Source organism: Sitodiplosis mosellana, unplaced genomic scaffold (genome assembly GCF_009176505.1).
Source record: "Sitodiplosis mosellana isolate CC-2019 unplaced genomic scaffold, AAFC_SMos_1.0 Smas_scaffold_61, whole genome shotgun sequence".
NCBI lineage: Eukaryota > Metazoa > Arthropoda > Insecta > Diptera > Cecidomyiidae > Sitodiplosis > Sitodiplosis mosellana.
In genome coordinates, this window is record NW_022595303.1 from 376,136 (window position 1) to 396,401 (window position 20,266).

General features: G+C 34.4%; 4 protein-coding genes across 5 annotated transcripts; 2 read left to right on the forward strand and 2 right to left on the reverse strand.

Annotated features, from left to right (window-relative positions):
• Positions 1-70: 70 nt before the first annotated feature.
• LOC129570563 (uncharacterized) lies at positions 71-1,088 on the reverse strand. The gene is made up of 3 exons (XM_055450221.1): positions 802-1,088; positions 615-739; positions 71-436 (listed from the first exon to the last, which is right to left on the reverse strand). The coding sequence occupies exons 1-3, from the start codon at positions 1,022-1,024 to the stop codon at positions 311-313; spliced, it is 474 nt and encodes a 157-aa protein (XP_055306196.1). The 5' UTR covers positions 1,025-1,088; the 3' UTR covers positions 71-310.
• Positions 1,089-6,187: 5,099 nt separating this feature from the next.
• On the forward strand, positions 6,188-11,201 carry LOC129570520 (chymotrypsin-2-like). Its single transcript, XM_055450165.1, has 5 exons — positions 6,188-6,430; positions 6,492-6,644; positions 6,708-6,787; positions 10,969-11,069; positions 11,170-11,201. The coding sequence occupies exons 1-5, from the start codon at positions 6,188-6,190 to the stop codon at positions 11,199-11,201; spliced, it is 609 nt and encodes a 202-aa protein (XP_055306140.1).
• Positions 10,557-12,496, forward strand: LOC129570619 (BTB/POZ domain-containing protein 3-like). The gene is made up of 3 exons (XM_055450307.1): positions 10,557-10,787; positions 10,969-11,053; positions 11,170-12,496. Exon 3 carries the CDS (start codon positions 11,207-11,209, stop codon positions 12,251-12,253), a length of 1,047 nt encoding a protein of 348 aa, XP_055306282.1. The 5' UTR covers positions 10,557-10,787; positions 10,969-11,053; positions 11,170-11,206; the 3' UTR covers positions 12,254-12,496.
• A 1,471-nt stretch (positions 12,497-13,967) lies between these two features.
• Positions 13,968-20,155, reverse strand: LOC129570618 (protein AF-9). Of its 2 annotated transcripts, none has more exons than XM_055450305.1 (4): positions 19,253-20,155; positions 18,955-19,139; positions 18,327-18,560; positions 13,968-17,242 (listed from the first exon to the last, which is right to left on the reverse strand). In XM_055450305.1, exons 2-4 carry the CDS (start codon positions 19,133-19,135, stop codon positions 15,213-15,215), a joined length of 2,445 nt encoding a protein of 814 aa, XP_055306280.1. In that variant the 5' UTR covers positions 19,136-19,139; positions 19,253-20,155; the 3' UTR covers positions 13,968-15,212. The 2 variants fall into 2 exon arrangements, with proteins under 2 accessions (XP_055306280.1, XP_055306281.1); XM_055450306.1 differs by having other exon boundaries at positions 19,774-19,928.
• Positions 20,156-20,266: the final 111 nt, after the last annotated feature.

Consider the following 20,266-nt stretch of genomic DNA (forward strand, 5'->3'; position numbering starts at 1 on the left):
TTGTCGTTTCGAACTTTGTTGATAGCCAACAATTTTCATCTATTTTACAGAATGCAATTAAAAATAATCGTTGAAGTCAGATTATTTTATTGAAAAGTAAAGAAAATCATTGATATTTTATAAAATGATCTTAGGCCAAATTTTAACCATTCTACTGAGAATTGATTAAAACACACAAAATTCCATTGTTGTTTAAGGAAGTAAAGAAAATTTGACCGGAAATATGGAAGCATTCAGCTTGAAGATAAATATTCATTTGACATTCGTATATATGTCGTTATTTTGTTGAATTTTCGGAGGTTAAATCGATTTAGTAATATCCGTAGATTTCCGTAGTATAGCTGAAGTAAAGAGTTTTGCCTCCTTCAACTTCCAAAGCGGCATTTTTTTGTCCAGTTCCACCTGATGTTAGGGTAATTTTGCTCTCGTTTGTACTCTGTAAGTGATTAAAAATGGTTAGAATGAAAGATTATGCACCATGCAGAATGTACGTGATTCAGTCTTAAATGAAAAAAAAAAACATCAAAAATAAAGAAGACCGTGCCGAATAGCACCTGAAACGTTTGCAACGCAGACTCTATTGAAAAGAGAATATGATTTTTCTTCGCAGTTACCTGATCAACGACATATTCAATGTAAGTGATGGTGGCTTCAAATTCGAACGATTCCAACTGTTTGACGTCAAATGGTGTTCCAGAATCCTTCCTTGGCGATTTGTATCGGATCAAAAGTCGATCACCTGTTTGAACATCGAAATGCGTTAGTTTTAAAATATTTAATAAAGGAAAATAGTATTTTTACCATTGACGCGTCCTCCAAGATTGTGTTTAATCAATAATTTGGGTGAAACGTCTTTTGTGAGTGGCTCTTTTATGAAATAACGGAAAAACTCCTGGTTTGAGCTTGATGCCGGGATGGAATCATCTAAATTTTCTACGTTTGGCGCTTCATTTGAATCAGTACACTTCACAGCACTGAAAGCCAAAGCCACGGTGAATAAAACAGCAACTTGCAGGCGAAGCATTTTGATTGCGCTCTAGGAAACTGATAAAGACAACTAGGTTTTAGATTGAATGGTAGCCAGTTTTATACATTTCGTTATCTTGATATTATTCATTGCAATAAATGCTCAATTTTATAATGATAAACATTTTATTCGCTTTAATTAACTCGTCTAAAGTGCATGTAGTCACAATGTGCTTGATGAATTAGTTTTGAGAAAATAATAAATCGAGTTCGATCGAGTTTGTATACAGAAGTTATTGATAGAATGCAACTTTTATCGCATCCTATCAATTCAATTGTTGAATTTGTTTTCGTCATTTGTTTGCTACGCTTCATTAATTAAGTGTCTCTTGAAGATTGCACATTTGTTTGAAATAGCGAACATTAAAATAGAACTATGACAATTCATCCATCGTTGTTTTTATTGCGTCTGTTTCGTTACAGATCACCTTTTCTTTACTTTGATTAGATTGGACTATTCGATTCTTATCTACTGGAAATTCCTAGATCTTACAACAATGTAAGAGGTACTCATGTCGAATATGAGCGTTACATGCTATGAGACACTTACTTCAAAAAGAGTTCATATCTTTTGGATTTTAAACAAAAAAAAAAACGAGATACAAAATTCCGTGCAATATTGTGAGAAAAATTGGTTTTCAGGGAAAATGGACATAGTTTTCTCAACTTAAGAACAATCAACTGAAACTCTCACGTGAATTGAAAGTAAAATAGGGTTTCATTGTTATGTCATGGTAATCACGGATAAACGAGATTTAATAGCAACATGAGCTATTTCTATACAAATCGATCATTTCATGAGCTCGAGAATAAAGTCAACGATCACCATATCTCTCTCTCTCTCTCTTACTTTTGATCTAGGTATAAAAGGTCTTATCAAACAGCTGATTTTGCATTCAGATCGAAAATGATCTGCGGAAGAATCGCTATTCGGCCGTTCAAAACTTCAAATAGTTGTAAACTTCTCAAGTGAAACTTCTTGTTCAAAAATTGAAACTTTAATTCAATTTGTTTCATTCATTACACTTTGTTTAAACGATTTTTGTATTTTCTTTTGAGCAAAGTCAATGTCAATCATATGCCGTTTTTCATCAATAACACAAAAAGTCTCTGATAATTTAATACTGAAAATCATTTGCCATAGTAATCAGCTGTGTAATTTAAGTAAAATGTGTTTCTTCCTTCAATTTCCACTGCAGCAAAATTTTGTCCATTTCCACCCGAGGTTATGGCAACGGTGCACTCGTTTGTGCTCTGAAAATGATTGATATTTTTGAGAATGATGAATGAACGGAACATACAAAAAAATGTGGACTTGACTAATCAAATGACACTTTGAACAATGAGAAATGAACATTGAACATATATTGTAACTGTGTGTGACACCGAATACAAGCAAAAAATCATGATTTAATCGCATTTACCTGTGAAATAACATATTTGATGTAAGTGATCGAAGCTCCAAATTCAAAGGATTCCGACAATTTAATGGTGAACGGTGCATCAGATTCAAATCGTACGGATTTGTATCGAACTAGAAGTCGATCAACTGTTTGAAGAAAGGTAAATTGAAATTCATTAGCTTTGATAAGTGTGACTAATTTCGGTGATAGAAAATTTCTAGGGGTTAGACACCAATTTCTAGTATAGCTAGTTTGTTCAAATCGGTTCAAATATGCGTTTAGTTTCTTCTAGTTTTTCTAGTATACAAGCAGAAAGGCAAATATTCTGCTAGTATTTCTAGTATCGTACCATTACTTCTTCCATAAGTATAGCATTGCCAATGCATTTCTTATGGAAGGATTAACGGTACTTTTTGTAAACAAAACATTTGAACTCCATAAGCAAAGCATTGGCAGTATATTTTAAATGAAAGAATTTGTCCATATAAAATCCACTGGCAATGCTATTCTTATGGCAGAGGCATCATTCAATTTTTTCACAAATATTCTTCTAGTAACTTCTAGTATGCTCAATTTTTGCTAGTTTTCTTCTAGTGTTATTTCGTGTCTACCCCCTAGGAAAATTTATGTAAATTTACAGTCTTCACGTTTTCCATTTTCCCATGGAATGTCAATAATTGGTGAAACATCTTTAGTGAGCGAATCTTTTTGGGTATAACGAAGAAATGTGGGATTTACACCCGATGCCGGAATCAAGTCATTTTCTTCAATTGGCGATTCATCCAAATCAAACACCTCATTTGAAGACTTCACAGCACTGGAGGCCAATGCCACAGCGATTAATACAACTACTTGTAGACGAAACATTTTGAATGCCGTTTAGGAAATTGATAAAGACAACTAGTCATTAGATTGAACAGGAGCCAGCGTTATATACATTTTATTATTGTGATAATACTCATTGCAATAAACGATCAATTAAATCATAATAAACATTTTATTTGCTTCAATAAAGTAAAATAATAAGTAAAGTTCTCGAAAGTGCATAAAATCTAGAAAAAAAAAGTTTGTATGAAGAAGTTATTGATAAAATTAATTTTTTCGCAACGTATCAATTTTATTGATGAAATGATTCTCTTTATGTGTTTGCAATGCGTCATTCGTCGCGTGATGATTGGACTTTTTTTCAACGTTCGGAATGAACACAGAACCATAAAAATTATTCATCATTGTTTCTATTGCGAATGCCTCTTTATGAACCTCCTTACCTTTATCCGAAGGGCAAATTCCTTCAAAATTACTTTCTATTACCTAGCCTATTTAGTGGGCAAATTAAAAATTAACTTTTACCAGAAGTCGTTTTATACTAAAAGTAATTTGTTGTTTAAAAATTACTTACATATTATGTTCATTTTTCTACTTTATTAGAAATTACTTTTTAGTGATTTGCCCCTCGCCTTTTTTGATCATTAGTTTGGCCGATCCAATTCTTATAGACTAGTTGGTGTTAGGAGACTTTTATCTGCTTTTTATATTTTGTTTGTTCTTCAAATTAGCACAGAAACAGCCTATTACCAACTATTTAAATGACTGAGTTGGAGCAATGAGAATAAAAGCGATGGATGAGATTGAGACTCTGAATTTGAGGAGGAGTGTATGTTTCCCAGACTTTGTATTGAAAAAAGTAGAGTACATGTTTTCAAACGATTGTCCATCTTGAAATAATTTATTTATTATCTTTTGAATAATACAATAATTGTCTGCTGCAGAGTTATCGAGTTAGACAAGATCAACAATTTTAGTCAAGACACCAATTCTCTTGTCATAAAAATGAAAATGATCAAAAACCAAGATAGAAACATACTCTATTTTATCAAAATAAAAGTCGTCAAAAACAAACCTTACTCTCAATCTCACCTATGGACATACGTTTTAAAAACCAGAGCAAGGAAATGTTGTTCCCAATACTTCATGCATCGTCACTCAACTCGTTCAGAACGTTTCGTTACATGAACAATGCATGGATTCCAAATGTAGTTTTTCGAATTTTTAGCGCAGCTAACAAAAGATATGTAATGTACTAATGTCTACAGTCAGCTTGTATAACTCGCTTTGCTCTATTAGTATAAAAAGCTTTGCTAAGAATTGTCATTTGTATCTGTTATAAATTACCAAACTAAAGCACTATCTTCATGTTACGCTATTTTTTGAATGATTATTCGTGTTATGTTTTTAAGACAGACCATTTCATGTTTCGTTCTCTCAAAACCATACCTGCGTTCCCAACTTCATTCTCATCGATACAAATGTTTCTTTATTCTAAAGCCATAAATATTCACTTCAGAAAAGCATTTCATACGGAATGATTCATTTTCATTCGGAATGGGTTTTCTAGATGTTACAATTTTCATTTTGTAACAACCAACTGCGAAGACACTGAGTTTGATGACTCAACAATGCCAAACATAAGTAAAGTTGGTTGACCTCAATTTCAAAATATTGAATATAGAAATACATTGTTATGCGTACATTGAGAAAATCGAGTTGAAGAGTGAACAGACCCATAAATCAATATTTTTTTTAATTGCAATGCACATTTGAATGAAGTATTTGTTTCAAAGCGAAGATATGAACCAACTGTCAAAATTATTCCATTCACAATAAATCAATGTAATACAAATTTTGTGTTTCCCACGCTTAAAAATAGTGCATCAATCAAATGCGATCAAACCCATCAATTAAAAAAGAATGACACTTGTATTGAATGTTGACCGGGTTTCAAAACAACAGGAAATATAAATAATTTTTCATTCCAACCAATTTTGTTATGTGTCAGACGTGTTACAAAGAAACGTTTTAGTATTTAAATGGTAGAATAATTGAGTTTGAAATCAGTTTAATTTCCAGGTGTTTTTGACACATGTGAAGCTTTTTTGAAAAGAAAAATTAATATAAAAAATTTATTCTTCGTGGACATTTTCAGTGGAAAATAAAAATAAAAATAAAATAAAGTTAAAATTGTTGATCTTCTTTTACGTCTTAGATTCTATATCGTGCAAAACAGTTCCAGATGGGGAAGGTAAGATTTGATCTTTCGCTCACCTACTGACTGATTTTTCGGGAAGTGATAATTAAAACTTAAATTTCAATGGATTTTCATATCACATTAGAATTTTGTCGACGTGCTCCTATATGATTATCCCAGAGCAGTGAATTTGCTGTCTGCCGAGTTGCTCTTGTTCAAAAGCGACTTTCAACAGTAGCTGTTGGTTTTGTTGCTATAAATGCGGCGCACTTTAAGCCTCGCGTGCTAATTCCAACTGGAACATGAATATTGAGCATGTACAGTGCACACTTGGTTTGTTTGTTTGTGCTTGCCCGTGATGTTTACAGTAGGTCGCATGTATGTCAACGCAACAAACAGCTGCTGTTGGAAGTCGCTTTTAAAAAGCAGCGACTGGGCAGACAGCAAATTCACTGCTCGGATACATATCTCGGTTTGACTTCAACATTAACTTTACCCAAAAGTTATTAACAAGTAAACTCACATAAATGTTTTCAACAATACTTCTAATTACAAAATAGCTGGACTCTCACCGTCATTCGGTCGCATTATTGGAGGTACAGAGGCAAGTATTGTTAAATACCAATGCTCTATGCAGACTAACAAATGGCATTTTTGTGGCTGCGCAATTTTGTCTAAAGATTGGGTTATCTCATCGGCTCATTGCACTAAGTTATATGAATTGGAGACTGAGATGGCGGCAGTTGAGATCGTTTATGGATCAAACGATAACAATGATGAAAATGCACATCGCACTTTGGTTGCTGAGCGAAAGTATTATAACGAAAAACACCCAAACAAGTTTGGCAATGACATCGGATTGATTAAAGTTGCGTCAGAAATAATGTTTAATGATAAAGTTGGAGTCATTACATATTCGAAAGAAATTATGCCAGAAACACAGGAAAAACTTAAATTTACCGGATGGGGTTGGACAGTGAGTGTTTACATTTTTGTTTTAATTTTTAATGTACTAAATATTGCACATTTTCAAATAGAATGACAACGATCAAATGCCAGAGAGACAAAGCAACCTGCAAATGATCGATCTTACGCCCATTTCCAATGCTGAATGCAAAAAAATACTTGGTGACAATATTGATGAATCTCATTTATGCACATTGAATAAGAAAGGCGAAGGCATTTGCTATGTAAGTAAAATCATGCAAAGAAATTTATAAAATACATGTATCGTTCGGTTTTTTCCGGCATAGGGTGACTCTGGCAGCCCATTAACCTCGAAAGATGCGGAAAACGAATATGTATTGGTTGGAATAGCCAATTTTGCATCACCGTATGTTATTCTTTACATTCAAAATCATCGTAGAAATTGGGTAAATTTTACAATTATCACTTCTTCTTAGCTGTGGCAAGGGATATCCAGATGCTTTCGCTAAAATTACTGACAAAGCACGTTCATGGATAGAAGGTATCATAGAACCAAAACGTCAACAACCACCAACCAATGCAGTTTACATGTTTTAAATATTTATTTTATGTAATAAATCTTTTAAAAACATTGTAAACCATTAACTCAAAACATGACCATTTTGGCACTTGAATGAATAAACATCACTACGAAGCCTCATTTGATGTTAAAATTGTGAAAATGAATGAATGCCAGAAATAAGATAAATAAAAATAAATTGTTCAAATTTTTCATTAAGAAGTTGCATTTTGTTCACAGTTAGAACGAAAATAAATCAATCTTTGGTAGCGAAAAATTCAATACTATAGATTGATACGATAATCTATACAAAATGATGCGAAAACCACCATATTCAGTCGTGATTATGGCTAAACATCTTACATCATTGAATGATACGCTGAAGAAATCGTTTTAAACTGATGTAATCGAATGTCACAACTTTTAAACACTTCGGAGATTTTCGCAGAAATACGACAAGCGATTGAATCAACTTTACTTGTTTTTGTTTTTTCTTCGCCAATTGGATTCGAATGCCAATTTCAAGGCATGAATCAATGAAAGCTGATAGCAATATATCTATGAATATCAAGCAATCATTTGGAACAGTGCATTCAATCTGAAGCTGCAATTTATTAATAGTTTTAATGATAAGTTACTGAGAATCTAAATCAAAATCTTATTTCTCAAAGTGAATAAAAGTGTGAAGTGAAATGTTGACTTATGCATATTTCACTACGTTTCATCATGCTGTGGTTTTTCACTTCCGAGTAACGGCACCTTCCGAAAACTTTGTGTTCCGTGTAACGATGCTGATCACAAACTAATGTCGCATATCATTTCAATTCACTTGTTGTCCCTGCCTTAGGAATGAAAATCATTTAGTCGTTAAAGATTGCTCAGTTCATTATTATTCATCAAGGGAAAGCGACAAGTTTCTCATTCAAAATATCACTTTAATTCAAATAAAGGTAATATTATCAAGTAATAAAGCAAGTTTTGGTTGGTTTTGTTGTTTCTTCGAATAATAGTTGTGATGATAGCTTGCAGAATTATGTGGCGAATACTTCGAAATTCACGAATGAAGCTCAGGCTAAATAAAACCTAACATGCAATCCAAACATAGTGTTTAGTCATTGAAAATACGGGTAGTGACAAATGGAACTGTCCATTTTTTAGTCAGTAAATTCGTTGGGGAAAGGGCAGAAAAATCGAAATTTTAGTGATTTTTCGATTCTAAACGTTATGAAGAGTGCATCAAGTGTATAAATTGTGGTGTATGTTGATGAATTGTGATAATGTACAACACAGTTACAGAAGCACTGGTTCGGAGTTAGAAATATGTTTACCTAGATGTTTCATGTTGTATAAAGCTGACATTTTGACCTGAAATGTTTTAATATTCAGCCTTTCTTGATAAAGAATAATTTCTAAAAAGTCATGTTTGTTGGACAGAGCTTATACTGATGTTTCTAGGTAAAAATACAATCTCCATGTTTCGATTCGTTGTGAATGCACTCAGACAAGAAGAAGGCGGCTACTTTTACTTTCTACCTGATTTCGTATACATATTGGGGAAAAAAATTCCCCTCCTCAAATAAAATGAACACCCTTTTGACAAAGAGCAATGCTAATTTCGAATCAGTTCATTTCGAAACTCCGAACGGACCAGACGATTTTTAAAAGTGAAATATTATAATTTAAATTAACAAGACTTTTTATTCTGATGTAAATGGCAAAGTTTACTTATCATCTTCAGGCTTCACAACAAACTGACAAGATTTCGTGATAATATTTTAAATGTGAAAACATAATTTGAAAAGTGAAATATTGCAACGGTTTTTATTGCTTTAAAACATAAACATCAATATTTAAAAACAAAATCCAAATTGACACTTTCAATTCTTTAAATAATATTCTACACAAACTCAAAACATATTTCGAAACAGAAAGTATTTGGGAAAGTGAAGATCAAAGACGAACTCATACTTCAAAGAAAGTAAATTTTCAATATTAAAAATGAGCGAAGCAAACAGAAGAAAACTTAATCCAGAAGATTCTCAATCAACGAGTGAAGGATCAAACACGGGATTTTGTTCAATGGACGACGATTACATCAACTAAGTTTTTGACTGGTTATCGATAGAAGATTTGTGTCGACTAAAAGTGACGTGCAAGCGTTTATACTTGCTGGCCAATGATCATTTCAACAAGACGTATGGCCAAGAGTTTGTACGTTATGAAAACATTGGAAGTGATATAATGAACACAACACATAATAAATACCATAAGTCTTTCACTGCACACGCCCGCAATGACATGCTTTCCGAAAGTATAAAAAAAGTATCTGACATGGCATTGGTACTTAATCAAAATGTAAAATATATTTCATGGTCGTCAGGTGATTTATATGTTGATTCAGATGACATGCACATCAGAAACAAGTTGAAAAATGTTAAGACGATTAGAGTATGTACGCTATCCGACAGTTTGTTACAGCTTTTTCTGAATCTGGAGTGCATAGACTATTGGCGTTTTCTAAGAATTGACGAAATATTAGGGAATTATCTGACGATCAAACAATTTTACCTGAAATGCTGTCACCATAATTATAACTATCAGTTAAATATGGAAAATTTCCTCAAACGAAATCCAAATATAAAAGCATTTTCTTCAGATGCACCGGTTGGCACAACGAACTGGTTACTGAGTTCAGGGATTAAGTTTGATGATCTAGTATTGAGTATAGACTCAAGGTGGGGAGAAACTGATGATGATAAAATCATCGGAAATGTGCATTCTCTTCACAAGAATCAACAGATCAAAACATTACATCTGATAATAGAGAAAGAGCATTTTTTGCTCAATCCGAGGTTTTCAACACTCAAATTCCTGTAAGGCATCGAAACTAATACATTAGGGGATAATGATAGAATGATTGCTGCCCTAGCCTCATTGCCAAATCTGAAATTTTTGAATTTTTCGAAAAGATTTCTCTTAATAAAAAGCATTTTGAGTTTTTAGCCCAGAAACTCTATGTACTTGAAGAGTTTCACACAAATGCTTTTCGAAGCACTGATGATATCATTCCATGCACACGTTACTCAGCGAAACTTAAATGCATTTTTTTTTGGTAGGAACATGGGTTATAAGGTGGAAAGATTCATCGCAACCCTTCAAATGTAGAATAAGGAGCGACGTCAACTGGAGAATGCATGCAAACTAAGGATTTATTTGCCCGAAAAATATTAATTGTACATGAAGAACAACTCATCAACTAACAGCTACGGCCTGGTGGAAATCAAACGTACAGAATCCTATCCAATGTCGGGACATCCTTTACGATCATCCTAATAAAATTCATTTTGAAAAAAAACTTTTTGTTATATACATTTTGTTTGTTCGAAATATTTGTATGGTCAGCGTGACATTATTTCCACAAAAGCTATGTTCAAAAGTTGAAAGAAAATTGATTAAATATAATTTTATTCAAAACAATTTGACATTTTAATCATTTATATAATCAATTGATTCAATTTACAAACTAAATCTGGCGCTTCTGCGTTGAACATCAAATGAATTCATTAAACGCATCCATTGTTTGACTCAATACTCTTTTTAGGCTCACTTCATAGGTGCTTGATACACACACACAACTGTCAAACAGCGAAGCGTCTTTACGTGGCAAATATTTTTTTCGTCCAACAAATTCCGAAAATGCGATAATGTTCTAATTAGAATTCAGTCTTATATATTTTTGTCCAGTAAAGTCAAATTGCCATCAAAATCGTGTGTTGTGTTTAGTTTTGTTGATTTATATCACGACAATAGTTGTACTCGGATCGGAGTAGACGTATCTTTGTTCTAGGTATGTAAAATGGATACAATTGGCTGTACAATGCTATTGCATACTTTTTGTTGTTGTGAAAAATCACTTTTTTGCTCATTTCTTAAGCATGAAAGTGTTTGATCTACCACAAATTTGCGTAAAGAATATTTCCATGAGTGATCAATTGACGTCAATTGTGTATTTTTGTCTATTTTTGAAGGTGTTCGCCAGATTGTCGCCAATTGCTGCAGACTACCCTAACCTCAACACGAAAACCGCTCTCAATTGCACAAGAAGTTCGTATTGTAAGTATTAAATTCGGTAAATCAATGCATTGAATCGATTGACACTAGCTTAATGTGGCTCTAATTCATCAATAGTGAAAATGCAACTAACCGCGCAATTTAATGACCATTTTCAGGTATTGACATTGTAGAAGTTGGATACATTTAATCAATATGACAGGCAGAGGCAAGGGCTTCATGGGTTTGGGCAGAGGAGTCAAGAGACAAAGAATCAATTATTTAAGCGAAGATGAATTCTCCGATCAACCATCCGAAGTTGAATTCTCCATTCAACAATCCAAAGATGAATTCTCCGAAGATGAATTCTACGAAGATGAAACATCCGAAGATGAATTCTCCATTCAACAATCCAAAGATGAATTCTCCGACGAATTTGTTACCAAAAATCGAATTCCCACGGAGAGTGTCAAAAATTTGTATTTGGACGATTCAACGGCCGATGTGTACTTTGTGTTCGAATCAGAAGGCATTCGTGTTGCAGCCCACAAAGCTATGTTGTCGGTAGCAAGTGACGTTTTCAAAAAGATGTTCTATGGTGATCTACCCGAAAAAGGAGATGTAAAGATCAGTGATACTACAGCAAAGGCGTTCAAGGTTTTCTTGCAATTCTTCTACTTGTCTGAAGTCAAATTGCTCAAAGAAGACGTCGCTGAAGTCATGGGGCTTGGACACAAGTACAACGTTGCAAAATGTACTCAAATTTGTGTGGATTTCTTGAAAACCACACTCAACATTGATAACGTGTGCCGCAGTTTAGGGCTTGCCATTTTATATGATCTGGATGACTTTAAACAATCCTGCGAGGAGAAGATTGCACAGAACACGTCGGCTGTGTTCAAATCACAGGGCTTTTTGGGAAGTCCCCGATCAGTTTTGGCCAACATTTTGAAAATTGATACGTTGATCTGTCGAGAAAAAGATATTTTCGAGGCATGCATGGCGTGGACCAAGCACGCAAGCAAACAGAATGATTTGACCAAACAGATTGTTAAAGCTCAGCTTGGTGACATATTTTATGACATTCGATTTGGTTCAATGACATTCGACGAGTTCGGTGCATTTAGCCTTGCGTATGGTACCATATTTGCACCAGATGAATACAGAGAAATCGTACACATGATATCATGCCCAGGATTCGAATCAAAACTGTTCAATAACAGTCCTCGAGGATTACTCCAGCAACGGCATCGACTATATTAAATGTTAAATAGAACAAAAGGCTATGATGATGATGATGATGAAATTGAACAATTAGAATAAAAAAAGATTAAAATTCATACGAAATAAGAAGGAAAAAAACCCAAATTTCCCATAGAATTAGATTGAAAAAGGAAGAAAAACAAACACACACTTGCCAATTTATCGATTAATACATTTTTGCTAAAACATGATGATCAAAATAATTTTCTAAATAAAACTCATCTATCAATCGAATCGTGGAAATCTTTACTGTCTACTTGTTTTCATTTAAACCTCTTAATATTCACGCAGTGTCTTTTGAACCATTTATTTGGATTAGACACTTCCATTGAGTGTCTCCTTTTTACAGTGAATTGTGCCGTGTGGCCTAGTATTTATCTACGTTTCTATGAATTCCCATCTTTTTCAACTCAGCACCTGTTTTGAATATGAAAACTGATTCCATCTTAATGAATGGGGTTGAATTTTGGATTTGGCAAAATAGAAACAATGTGTACAACGATGGTCATCCTATCGCATTGACTCTTCAAAACACATAACAATCGTAACTCGACGCTAATACTGCTGATGTAAATATTGTGTTTGGATCGCAATTGATGTGTCCTGAGAGATGTTTTAGGGTGAATGGAAGGTGACAGATGACATTCTAATGAATACCGGTTACAAGGAGTATCTACAAACGGACCGTCTTTCGAAGAGCTCTTCCAGTATTTCTACTAAAGTCGCCAACGGTGAACGCCACGTAGGCAACGTAGCTGAAGTGTGTTCATCATATCAAGTTTTGTAATTACCTATGAAAGTATTTCAAAGTTCAAAATCATTTCAGAGCCATTTACTGCTTCCATAAAACAGTGGTTCTTCTTTCCTGTTGTCTTTCCAAATACTCCAGAAGTCGACTACAAAAACGGTGCTTAGTTCATCGGTTCTGTAATGATTCATTGCTCATGAATTGAAAAAAGTCCCATAAAAATGATGTTTAAAATTAACTGTTCACCAAGTGCTGAAAATGTTGAAAAAATTATTTTGATTGCGAAAATTGATTGTAAGCAAAACAAAGAAAAATCATGTTGAAATGTTCAGCAAAACCCATTTTATGGTATAAATAAGCCCATTCCCACTCATTTCCATCAAACAAAATTAAATTTGAAATAAAAGTCCGAAATATAATATTTTCCTCAATATTTCTATAAGTTCAAAGTGGTTTTTCTTTCTTTATTTGCTTGTTTGTTCTCTGTACTTAACTGCGGTAAATAACATTGTTCAATAATAATGATGTTCGAGCATCTGATGTCTAAATAATATATATTGTAATTTTATTTTATTGTTTGGCTTCTTCTTTTTTGATTTAATAATTCATATCGCATCCGATATAGTATTTATGAATTGTCTCTGTTCAATCTTTTTAGAATTTTCAGCTCAATGCCTGAATATTGTATAAGTGAATAGATTTTTCAAGGAAATTCTTTTTTTCTTTTGTTCATTTGTACAAAATAAATTAAAATCAAGTCTTTCTGAGCATAAATCTGGTAAATTTTCATGGTAAAAAATTTACACACTTCCATATGAGTACAAAAATGTTTATATGATTAAGCATTTTGAATGTAAGTTTTGTTTTTATTTTGTTTTTTTTTGTTGAATAACTGCAAATTCAGCCTCAATTCATTTCATATTAAGGCAACTGTTTGGGGGGTAAATGCTCAGACTCTCCAAAAAATGATAAATAGAAGAAATAAACATGTATTTGATGCCATTCATTTCTTTTGAAATTACACGAAATAAATAATAATAATTACGACAATCTTTTTTGTTGGTGAATGGGAATATAACATAAGTCACTCAAATAGGAAACAATCTCATAGTTTTGCCGGTGCATATTTTTTAAATGAAAATTTTGAACAATATTTCGAAATTTTTAGAAAAGAAATGAAAAAATTGAAGAAAAAAAATCATTTTAAATAGAACTGAACGGATGATACCGCCTATTTGCCGGTTAAAAAGGTAAGAAATCATGTGAAAAAATGTCTTTTTTAAATTTATTATCAACAAGAAAGGTATTGGATTGGAAAAATGAAAAGAAATGATTTTTTCTGATGGAAGCAGTTTGATTTGTTACAAACAAAAAACCTATTCACAACGAATCAGAACGCAAAAGTCATGAAATTCTCCATGGAATTCAGTTCAAGTGTCATCAAAATGTTCAAGAAGCTCAAAAAATTGTCTTTTTAAGCTCGATATTGTCCACTTCTAGCATCGAAAAAAAATCATTTCTTTTCATTTTCCACATCAAATGGAAGAGTCGATATAGGGGTGTGTATGTGATTATGGTTAGTCTGCCTTAATTATAAAAACAGGTTCTGTGTGTGTGTTTGTTTTTTGGTCCACGAGATAATTCCTTATTTACTAGAGCAAAGAAAAGTGGTTGTTTCCTACAACTGAGGTACATCATACTGTACATTATGTTATTTTCTTTTGTTTTTGTTGAATTTTCCATTCTTCATTTTTGCATGAATTTTCTTTTTCATTCCAAAAATTATTTTTTTACTTCAACGAAGTAGTAATCAGAGAATTACACAATCAAAAAATTTCGTTTGCAATTTAATTGTGACATGTAACAAAAAAAAAACGAATAATAACTTGAATTAACTTAGAGCCTTGAGGTAATCGATAAATATTTCAAATATTATGTTGTATTTTTAGTAGTTTATGGTTGGCTATGTGGACTAAACAAAATTGTGTGTGTCCATATATGCTGGCCATTGAATGAGTAGAAGTACAATTATACACAGATTTTATCTCGAAAAATGAAAATTTGTCAAAATTGCTAAGAAAAAAAAAATAAATTTCGGGAATTTTTTTTTTTCACCGAAATTATTCTTCGAGAAAGAAAAAAAATTCTTTGTGAAAGTTTAAATTTGTGAATTTTGAGTTGTCAACCGAATTGCGTTGGTGCCTGCATTCATCAGCCAAGTCGTTCTTGTAGCCGTCGCACAGTCGTTCGATCGAGTGCACACAGATCAAAGTCAAATGTTTGATTGGTGACTTCATAGCAGCCGGTTGCGGCTATCATTTCCACCACCTGTTGCAATTCATCGTTATTATCGAGTGTTAAGATTTTTTGCTGTAGCGCTTTCAATTGCGCTATGTACTGTTTGTCACCGGGTGATTCGGTGTGTTGTGATGATTGATTCATTGGTGGCGGTAGCGGCGGTTGTTGTGCGGATGATATTGGCGGTTTTGTTTCATCATCGTCCGATGACGGTGAACTGGATGTGGTTGCGGGTGATATGTGAGCCAATTTTGATTTATTACTCATTACACTCTCGGCATTTCGTTTCAGATTCACCTGTTTCGATGAGTCGGGCGATTGATGGTATAGTTTTTGAGTGGATGGTGATGCGGTGAGGTGGGGCACGGGCGGCGTTCGACCAGGTAACAATTTTATTGAATCGAGCTGTGTGTCATCTTTAATTTTTGGTAATTTCTCATCATCTTTTTTATAGAATTTTGACGGTGGCTCATCGTTGCCGATGGGTGATTGAGTTTTACGCTTACTCGAATTGCCACTGTCCTCATGTTTCTGTTTGTCCGTTTTATTTTTGCGCTTTTTCTTCTTTTCCTCTTTCGATGCCGAACTCTGATTCGATTTGGGCTCTTTGCTCTTTTTGCCCGACGATTTTTCCGCCTGTTTTTTCGGTGAATCCGTTTGATTGGATCGTGGTGTGACTATTTCTGGGATTGGTTCAATTAAATGGTCCATTGATTGGTTTGTGTCATTTGAGCTGCTCACTTTGTCGGGCTTGGGTGACGTTCGATCCATATAATCATCGTCATCAAATTCACTTGACGATTGATTCGATTGTGACATCGATGCGGGCATTGCATTGGTTTTGGCATTTGAAACACGGCCACTTGTTTGTGCCGTTGGCGTTGGTGCATTGGAGTGCTTGCGATTTGATGACGTTGACATTGGACTTGAATCGGAGATATCTTTGGATTTCGACTTTTTGCGATCTTTATCCTTGTTTTTGTCTTTTTTCTTGTGCTTGTGCTTGCGCTCGTCTTTGTCATGTGACTTTTTCGAATCAGTCGGTGTGGAAATTTTCGGTGGTGGCACATCCAGCGGCGATGGCGGTTTTGTATCGAATGTTCGATATTTGTTGCTTTTATCACGTTCCTTTGGCAATTCATGCTCATCCTTTTTACTCGATCCATTCACCTTTTCCACCATTGTTTTGCTGATCGGTTTTTCATCTTTTTGTTTGGCCTGTTGTTGCATTTGATGCTTAGTATCTTTGCTGTTCTTTTCCGATGTCGATCGTTCGCGCTCTTTTGACTTGTCACGCTTCTCTTTTTTTGACTTTTTACCCGAACTACTGTTCGCCGCTTTTTCATCGTATTTTGAATTGATGCTTTCGTGTCGATTGCTATTGCTTGAACTAGCCCGTGGCGGTGATGCTGAACGTTTTGGACTGCGACTAGTGGGTTTTGGGCTTGGTGGCCGCTTTGATGACTTCTCCTTACTGCGTTCACGAACCTTGGTGGTGCTTTTCTCTTTTCGCTTCTCCTCACGACGCTCGTGCTTGTCATCCGATTTTTTTGTGGATGTCTCTTTGCTACCCTCTTTTGGTGTACTACCCGATTTATCCTTTTTTTCACGCTTCTCTTTGCTACTCTTCTCCGATGTTCGCTCCTTTGGCGGCTTTTGTGATGAATTCTTACTACCACTATTCGTTATTGGTAATTTGCTACTACTACTACTACTATTGCTGAGTTTCGGATCGGGCGAATTCTTTGAGCTTATTATCGGTGAACCGAATAAATTTTCAAATGTGCTCGTCGGTTTTATATCATCCGATTTGATCTTGTGCTTCTTACTACTACTACTGCTGCTGCTGCCACCGACACCGACACCGCTACCGCTACTAGTCTGCGGCCGAGGTTTTGTCGTTGAATCCGGCTGTGAGTACGTACGTTCATCACTCGGGTGCCCTGGTTGATTGGAATAATGAGAAAAATGATTAGTTATTTGGTGTTATGTATGAAATTTGCAATTTAATTTATGTTCAAACTACTGTAACTACTAACTGTTTTTGTAACGGAAGCAATTTAGTACCGAAGTCGGTATCGAATAATTCAACTTTCTTCGGTACATGGAAATTCATGGAATATCTCTATCTTCTTGTACTAAAGCCACGACGGGATTATGAGTCGTATTTAGTTTGTGTGTTCACACAGCTCTCAAAATTGTAAAAAAAACAGAAGGTTATTTTAAGATAAAGCCGTTTCGGTTGAAAGCTATCCTTCTGTAGAAATACGACAAATTTTTTGCACGACTCATACAGGCTGTATACACAAAAATATACACAAATTATTTAGTTTTGAAGCTTGTCGCTTGTTGTTGGTTTAAGTTTGCCATTGGTATTGCCCTGTCGATGTTGTGTTTGCTTGTCACAAGTTTTAATCCGTTGCTTGTTTCTTCTGTTTCGACTTAATTTTCGTACTCATTTGTTTATTTAAATTTTTGTTATACAGAATGAGAGCAAAACGATACATTTGAAAGAAAAAAAAAATTATTATTGAAAATTGATAAAGAAAATTAACAACAACAACAATGGCTTTAACACAAAAAAATTGTTTGTTTTTGATTTATAACTTTGAAAGTAGTTCATAAGCTAAGTATCAACTAACAATATCAATTTATCACTCAAAGACTACAGTTGGCAGTGTAGAAAAGTGATTTTGGAATGACATTTGCACGAAAATGGCACACAATAGAAACACAATACAAAAATGACCACTTAAAAATGGACATATGTTGGCCACAATGACTTTAAAATAACGTAGCTGGTGAAGTCAGAACTGTAACACGGGACTCCTGTTTGGTATGCTGAACGAAGAAAAATATTCGAAAACATCTTTCATAAAAAACACCAATGCGATTCACACAGTATGAATATTGAAATCTTATAGGTACGACGAACAAAATCAACCTTCAAACGTCAACGCAGACAATACACAAACTGTCTCATTACACAGCTAATGTCACCAATAATATGTCACTTAACACACTTACCGTCGTTATTGATCATGATGCCGCCGCCTTCAAGTAGCTTATGACGAAATTCACTCGATGGATTTGATATGTACACTGGATGCTTTTGTACAGTCGTCTTGGAAATGTCCAAGTCATATAAGATTGAGTACTTTTTTGGATCGTCGCGTGGTCCCGCTTTTAAGTAAATATCAATGGGTAAGTTGAAACTGGCGTAACCGGACTCTTTCAACTGGTATGGCGGTTCTTTGTAGACTGAAATGTCAGGTAAAAAATGAAATTGAAATTAGTAAAACCAAGAACAGAAGGATAGAAAATTCACCACACATTGCTATGTGTATATCGGTTTGGATCGTTTAGTTTGGAATGTGTCAAAAACTGAATAAATTTAGAATGGATCGATTTATCGACAGTCAGCAAATAATTTTTTCAAAACTCAAACAAACGGGATATAAACAAATGATACCGTTCATGGAATGCAATTCATAGATAACAAATATGAGTTCGATCGCAAAAAATGCTTCATGAAAAACATTTGCCCACACAAAGAGAGACATTGTGTTTTCACTATATTGTCACTGTGTGCCAGTCTGGCTGCACCACATTCCAAACCTAGCAAATTCCACTGCGACATTCGTTAATATCTTACCTCGGCAGGGTTTTGGAAACGATTCATGTAGATTAAAGACGACTTTTTCAACGAATCGATTAATGATGCTACCATCAGCGCCGCGTACATATAGTTCCCAATCGTGTGTAAATCCTTCAGGCGATGCTTTACTTTTTGGCTGTGCCACATGGCCAATTTCAAATGCTATTTTTATTCGCATTTTGCTGTTGTTTTGGAAGATGGCAATGAAAATAAAAACGAGAAAAAGAAAAGAAAAAGTTATCAATTCCACGTTGTGACGTAATGAGGGTCAAGTGAGCGCCGCTCAATCTCATACTTAGACAACACAAAGAAGTGATGATGTTTTGTTGGTGCGAAGAAAAACAAAAACGTTGACTGCACTCGGAATCACATGAGGCTCCTTTCTGTTTAATTGATCCGAAAATGAATAATTTACGAATGTAAAACGAAAAAAGAAAACCAATCGGAAATTCAATGGATAAAAAATTGTGTGTAGTTTCACGCGTCACACACTTTTATCGCGAACATTTATCTCGTTGCTCGATCAAAGCGCATGGAGCAACAACCAAAACATTGCGCTTGAACAATGAAAACACAACAATCCACTGCGACTTTTTTTTTTCGTTTACTTCTCTCGCGCCGTCAACCTTATTTTTTTTTTAGTGTGTGATTGTACGCGAATCGCCACCTTTACACGGCACCTGAACAAATACACCCTTTGCACACTTTATTCTCCAATACAACGAACAATTTCAATCGCTTGCTATTCCAATCTGCTATTTTTTTTCTCTCGCTAATTCCACAACAATTATTTAAAGAACGAAGAAAAAAATACACCATCGAATATGCTGCACAATCGCTTCATGTGGTTTATAAGTGAGTTTTCATTTGATGTTCGGGGCCCGTCGTCTCTCAGAATATTTTGTTTGCGCGATTCAATTAGTGTCATATCACATACATATACTACCGAAAGAAAAAAACGAAAAATACGGCACGAAATGCAAACTGTCAATGTATGCGTATGTGTCAGTGAATCGTTTTTCTTTATTTGTTGGTTCGTTGGTTCGTCGGTCATTCTTTCTCACTCTATTCCAAGGCGGCTACAATACATCTTCATCATTCCACACATATACACTTACTCTCGCTCACTATTTGCCATTCGTGTTGAACTCGTATGCACTATACTACGTCTATGGTGAATTTTATATGGCGCCAATTTAACCATTTATCTATCTTTGACGTATGTCATCGCGTGAGCCAAGGAATTGTTTTGCTTCGTTTTTTACTCTGTTGAGATAAATTCTTTCGATTGAAATTTAACAATGAAAAA

Coding starts and splice junctions, on each gene's coding strand:
- LOC129570618 (XM_055450305.1), bottom strand. CDS start 19,135: ATGCGAATAAAAATAGCATTTGAAATTGGCCATGTGGCACAGCCAAAA. Junction 18,561..18,954: donor GTTTCCAAAACCCTGCCGAG/GTAAGATATTAA, acceptor CTGACATTTCAG/TCTACAAAGAACCGCCATAC. Junction 17,243..18,326: donor CATCATGATCAATAACGACG/GTAAGTGTGTTA, acceptor CCAATCAACCAG/GGCACCCGAGTGATGAACGT.
- LOC129570520 (XM_055450165.1), top strand. CDS start 6,188: ATGGCGGCAGTTGAGATCGTTTATGGATCAAACGATAACAATGATGAA. Junction 6,431..6,491: donor TTACCGGATGGGGTTGGACA/GTGAGTGTTTAC, acceptor ATTTTCAAATAG/AATGACAACGATCAAATGCC. Junction 6,788..10,968: donor ATAGCCAATTTTGCATCACC/GTATGTTATTCT, acceptor CTATTTTTGAAG/GTGTTCGCCAGATTGTCGCC.
- LOC129570563 (XM_055450221.1), bottom strand. CDS start 1,024: ATGCTTCGCCTGCAAGTTGCTGTTTTATTCACCGTGGCTTTGGCTTTC. Junction 740..801: donor TCTTGGAGGACGCGTCAATG/GTAAAAATACTA, acceptor ATGTTCAAACAG/GTGATCGACTTTTGATCCGA. Junction 437..614: donor TTGAATATGTCGTTGATCAG/GTAACTGCGAAG, acceptor AATCACTTACAG/AGTACAAACGAGAGCAAAAT.
- LOC129570619 (XM_055450307.1), top strand. CDS start 11,207: ATGACAGGCAGAGGCAAGGGCTTCATGGGTTTGGGCAGAGGAGTCAAG.